The following is a 5,801-nucleotide window of genomic DNA, read 5'->3' on the forward strand; positions in this document are numbered from 1 at the left end:
AAAAAAAAAAAAAAATATATATATATATATGTGTAGAAATGTCAAGGCCCAAATGCTATTTCTTTTTATTGTTTTCAAATGAATGTGTCTGTGCTTTGTTTCCTATAAAAATGTCTTCTGTTTCCTTGCAGAGTGAAGAGTTCCACATTTATACCCAGTATTGCACTAACTATCCAAGGTATGGATCAAGAATGCGACAAGAGTACTTTTGCTCACTTTCACATTGTTTCAAGTCAGCTGGTGCAGTACACATGGTTGTTAGGTGTTCTGTGCCTGGCCTTGTGCTGAATAATGTGGGAAGAATGCAAAACGTGCTGAGAACAGATTATAGGGGTACCCAGATATGGATCCATCTGGGCTTTGGGGCTCCCTGCAGAGCCAGGGTGGGGAAAAATTGAAAAAGTCTATGGAGAAACCAAAAAGGTGACTAGGTATCTCCAAAAGGAAACGAAGCAAGCTGTCGCATCAGGGTAAGTCTTGCCTGCTAGCCCTTTTCTGTGTGTGTCATGTTTTTAAGAATTTTGGAAACATTGCTAATGAGTTTTTATAATCTAGGTGGGGAGAGAACAGGTTCTATTTTTTCCAAATAAATTTTACGAACTACATAAGTTTAAGGGAGTTCAGAGGAAGGACAGATCATCATAAGCCTAGATGAGAAGAGGGGCTTCATCATCTCGCCTGGGTTGTTGGTTCAGTTTTTCTTGCATTGGAAATCAATGTCACAAGGGCCGTGTAGGAAGCATCCTTGGACAATGTATTGACCATTTCAGTAAGAGAGTTGGGCCTAAGATGATGGGCTACAACTGTAGGAATTTCTTTTTTTTCTCCAGAAGACATTTATTGGGCCCTTACTAATTCCTAAGCACTGTACTAAATGCTGTACATACAAAATACTAAATTTAACTTTTCAAAGCAATCCAGAGACATTGAGGGATTTTTTTTTTTTTTTTAAAGCAGAGCACCCATCCCAGTGCCTGGCCCCTCCTAGGTTCTTCATAAGTGCTAGTTCATCATCATCCCTGCCCCTTCCCCATTTCATGGATGAAGTAACTGAGGCTCTGCTAGGTAAGGTGATTCTCTGAGGGGTGCATAGCTGATGAATGCCCCAACCTGGATTTGAACCAGGGTTTCTCCTCCGACTTCTAAGACCTCGTGCTATTATGAATATGTCCTTGTAAAAGTTGTTGAAACTGTGATTCTCCCCCTGCCTTTTAATTTTCCTTTTTTTCCACATGATTAGCAGACTTTGAGTTATGGATTGTTTCGTTTTGTTTTTTTGAGACAGTCTCACTGCACCACCCAGGCTGGAGTGCAGTGGCGAGATCTCAGCTCACTGCAACCTCTACCTTTGGGTTCAAGCGATTCTCCTACCTCAACCTCCTGAGTAGCTGCAATTATACCGCGCCCTGCCAGACTTTGAGTTATCTTAAGGACCAGCCAGGAAGAAGAGCGCTAGGGAGACTTTACACATTCTGTAGCCAGTCTTGGTAGACAGGTCCCTGATGATAAAGTGGATGGTGGGATCCACCTAGAAGAGAAGCCAACAGGTTGAGCCCTGAGTGTTACTTCTGGAAGGAAGAACAAATAGGTCCCCTGCTCCCCATTGTCAGGAGTAACCTCGGAAAGCCAGTGTAGATTAAAGACCCAGGATGTTGCTGCATGTGGTGGCATGCATCTGTAGTCCTACAGCTACTCAAGAGGCTGGGGCAGGAGGATAGCTTGAGCCCGGGAGTTTGAGGCTACAGTGAGCTATTATCACACCACTGCACTGCAGCCCAGGCAACAGAGCAAGATCCTATATCTTAAAGACCCAAGAAGCAGCCAGGTCCAGGGACTTATGCCTGTAATCCTAGCACTTTGGGAGACCAAGGCAGGCAGATCACCTGGGGTCAGGAGTTCGAGACCAACCTGGGCAACATGGCAGAAGCCCATCTCTACTAAAAATACAAAAATCAGCTAGGCGCGGTGGCACATGCCTATAATCCCAGCTACTTGGGACGCTGAGGCAGAAGAATCCCTTGAACCTAGGAGGCGGAGGTTGCAGTGAACTGAGATCACACCACTGCACTCCAGCCTTGTTGACAGAGAAAGAAAGACTGTGTCTTAAAAAAAAAACAAAAAAAACCTGAGAAGCCAGAAGTTCAGAGGCTCAACTTACTCATGGCAAATATTTTCCCTTGGAGGATCCTTGCTTTCCCCAGTTTCCCCTAAAAAAACAAAACAAAAAATAAATAAATAGACCCACATGCATATTAGAACATTTATTATACATCCTTATCTGTAGACCCACCCATAGTTAATTTACATGGTTTCACTTAAGCAATTTTCTCTCTTAAAGGATTTGTTTCCATCTTAATGCTGAAAACATCAGGAGATTGCAGGATGCCCCAGCTAAATCCCATGATTGTAAACCAAAAGCCAGCTTGCCTCACACCCTAACTCAGAGGGGTCACAGAATCGGCCCTCAACTTCTCCACAAAACAACTTCCTCAGGGAAGGAAAAAACGTTCAGATTATGAAGAATCAACAAAGTTCCGGACCCAATTATGAGAATCTAAAATGATACAGGAGCTTGTTTGGGGAATTATGTTTGTGTAAATTTCATTATAAACATATCATTTGAAGAAACAACTTCTTAATTTAAACTTCCAAAATTGCAAATTCAGAAGATTTCGTGATTTACTAAGAAGAGTACAAAATAAAAACAGCCTCTCTATATATGCTAGGCTGCCTCAGAGCCAGGGAAAAGGCAAAATCATTTGCACAAGGACATTTTTAAGAGCTTGTCATTCATGGAGCACTGTCCCAAGCCTGGTGTAAGTTGGCAGGAAATAGCAAACAATACCCTTGCCTTCAAGCAGTTTCTATTCTTTTGAAGGTCAGATGCAACTAAATGCCATGGTGAAAGAGCACGTTCTGGAAGATCAAATAAATATAAATTAACACAGGACAAACTCAGTAATGTGTAATAAAAGCTCAAGGTTAAGGATAATTTTCTGGAGAAAGTTGTCTTTTTTTGGAGTTAGAGTCTTGCTCTGTCGCCCAGGCTGGAGTGCATTGGTGTGATCTCAGCTCACTGCAACCTTTGCCTCCCAGGTTCAAGCAGTTCTCTTGCCGCAGCCTCCCAAGTAGCTGGGATTACAGGCACGTGCCACCACCCCCATCTAATTTTTGTATTTTTAGGAGAGATGGGGTTTCACCATGTTGGCCAAGCTGGTCTCGAACTCCTGATCTCAAGTGATCCACCCGCCTTGGCCTTCCAAAGTGCTGGGATTACAGGCATGAGCCACTGTGCCTGGTGAGACAGTTGTCTTTAAAAAAAAAAAAAAAAAATTGAGTCTGACTCTGAAGAAACATGTTAGCAGAGAGGTACTCAAAAGTTGTTCTCAGTGAAGAAGACATGTCCATTTCTTCCCCAATTGTGTGGTTTTCATATTCATAGAGAAATATTTTAACTTGTCTGCTTGTATCCAATCAGTTTGCTCTCTGAGACTCGAAGTTCCTTTCTCCCACTTAACAAGCCAAAAGTGCCAGGTATTTCAGCCCATCTGACAATTTTCCTTCCCCCTTTGGAGCCAGGCTGATGATATTAAATGTCGCAGGCACATCTTGACAGTGTCCACTATATTCATACCAGTCACACCTCAGTGATTTTACTGTGAAGAGACACAAGCTCCCACACTCTGTTCCCCAGGGAGGGGCGCAAACCCAGCCAGGTCCTTGTCCTCAGATGCCTGCCTGTGCCCAAGACTTCCAGGAACCTGGAGCTCAGCGTACTCCTAATTTGTTGCAGGTTTTTACCCTTAAGCAAGAGCCCAAGCCTTTAGGTGGCCAAAGGGCTACAGAGCAGCCGATTCTGACTCTAAAGAACCTTAGAAGCGTTCCTAGGTTACATGATGGAGAGTTTTGAAATCTTGACTCAAGGGGGAAATAAATCAGTGTGAATAGATTTTTCTCAAAGTAGATTGGCACAAAAGGGATTCTAATGGTTTAATTATGAAACTTCCATTTAACTTTCTCACAGCCTTATTTTGTTGTTTGGCTCTATCTGATTTTCTCAATTAATCCTGAAAATGTTACTGACTTAGGGAGAAAAGGGCTGAAATTATTTCCACCTGCTTCCTTCTACATTTTGAGAACAAAAGATTTTTAATTTACGTGTGTGTGACTGCACAAGCCATTAGCTTGCTTTGTGATATGAGCATTGTTTCAACCATTGCCTTAAGATGTTTTGGGGCTGTCTATGCCCAGCACCTCGGGGGGATCTGGGCTGAAGGAATTCTAACCCACTGTTGGAACACCCTGATCTGAGGCGCACTCCATAGGAGCAAGACTCTCTGGCTTTCCCAGAAGCTGTATTATGTGCAAGGATAACAATTTGGAGGTGGAAAGGGAGACCTGTTCAAAGATTCCCCCAAGGGAAGAGGTCTCTAAGGAAGGCCACCACATAGGGTCACAGTCTGTGCATCATATAAAAGGGGCCGGCAGAGGGGGTGATAAATGCTCTGACAGGGGGCTGGATCTCCTAGCAGGAAGGAACTCCTTTTTCTTAGTAGAAAGAAAGTCTGCCTAGTCTTTATAATCTAACCTGTGGAAATGGAATACAGACGTGCCGTGTGAGCACCGCACAGAGATACCCAGATAGGGCACAGCTAGGGGCTAAAATTCCACTCAGATACATTTTGCCAAGCCATGGGCCCTGGCACAAGGCTGCGTCTCCTAGAAAGAAGGAACTTGTTCCTTAGAAGCCATGAGTCCAGGGTGCCACTGCCACTGGGTCCAGTGCCTTTTTCTAATTCACCCTCCCGGAGGGACCCCTTTCTCCAATTTACCTAAAGGCGTGCTGATCTGGCTGCAGCTCTGGAACTACCCTACCCATTTTAGAGCATTTACACTTGTAATGGCATTTAAAACTTGAATATCCACATAAAGCATTACAATTTAGATAAAAACATGGATTCTTCCTGCAGATCCGTGGCTGTGCTAACAGAGTGCATGAGGAACAAGATACTGGCCAAATTCTTCAGGGAACGTCAGGAAACTCTGAAGCACTCGCTGCCTCTGGGGTCCTATCTCTTGAAACCAGTGCAGCGGATTCTCAAGTATCATCTCCTTCTGCATGTAAGTTTCTGCCTGGCGTGAGCACTTTCCAGGGGATGGGAGTTTTGTGTGTATATATTAAGTTTGGTGGAAAATACCAGAAAATGCTGTGGACATATGGAAACATTTCCCACACTCATATTTCACAACTGACTAATCTGCTTTGAGGATTTGGAGATATTTATATTCTAGGCCCGTAGCCCCATTGACAACAGCCAAGAGAAGAGATTAATCTTAGCTCTGATTCTGATGGGGCTTAGGACTGCCTCGCCCTGTGCACTGACAGTTTCAGGCAGGGAGCTATCATGCAAATGGAAAACAGATTTTGTAATGTTTCCATCAGCCCCGATTCAGTAGGCAATTGGAAAGGAAAGCTATTTGTCATAGATTGGCTTTTGTATGGAGAGCAAAGAGAAGGGGCTAAAAAGGGAGGGGACAGATGAGCAGAGTCATAAGTGACCTCCACGCTGGGCTTAGCGTCACTTCAGGTGTCTCTCCTCTTATATTATTTTCTACTACTTTTACAAAATTCAAGAAGGCTTTAGAAACAAAGATAATCATATCTCTTAAATTCTTTTTTCTTTTCTTTTTTTTTTTTTTTTTTTCTTGAGAGAGGGTCTGGCTCTGTTGCCCAGGCTGGCATGCAGTGGTGTAATCACAGATCACTACAACCTCTGCCTCCTGGGCTCGAGCAGTCCTCC

General features: G+C 43.6%; 1 protein-coding gene across 1 annotated transcript in view; it reads left to right on the plus strand.

The window, feature by feature from the left end:
• The window catches only part of PLEKHG1 (pleckstrin homology domain containing, family G (with RhoGef domain) member 1), a 182,011-nt gene that overhangs the window by 128,436 nt on the left and 47,774 nt on the right, over positions 1-5,801 (plus strand). The window contains exons 5-6 of the mRNA XM_011988722.1: positions 132-178; positions 4,971-5,121. Coding sequence (XP_011844112.1) covers positions 132-178; positions 4,971-5,121 — 198 coding nt within the window. The remainder of the gene's footprint in view (positions 1-131; positions 179-4,970; positions 5,122-5,801) is intronic.

Source organism: Mandrillus leucophaeus, unplaced genomic scaffold, assembly GCF_000951045.1.
Source record: "Mandrillus leucophaeus isolate KB7577 unplaced genomic scaffold, Mleu.le_1.0 Scaffold337, whole genome shotgun sequence".
Classification (NCBI taxonomy): domain Eukaryota; kingdom Metazoa; phylum Chordata; class Mammalia; order Primates; family Cercopithecidae; genus Mandrillus; species Mandrillus leucophaeus.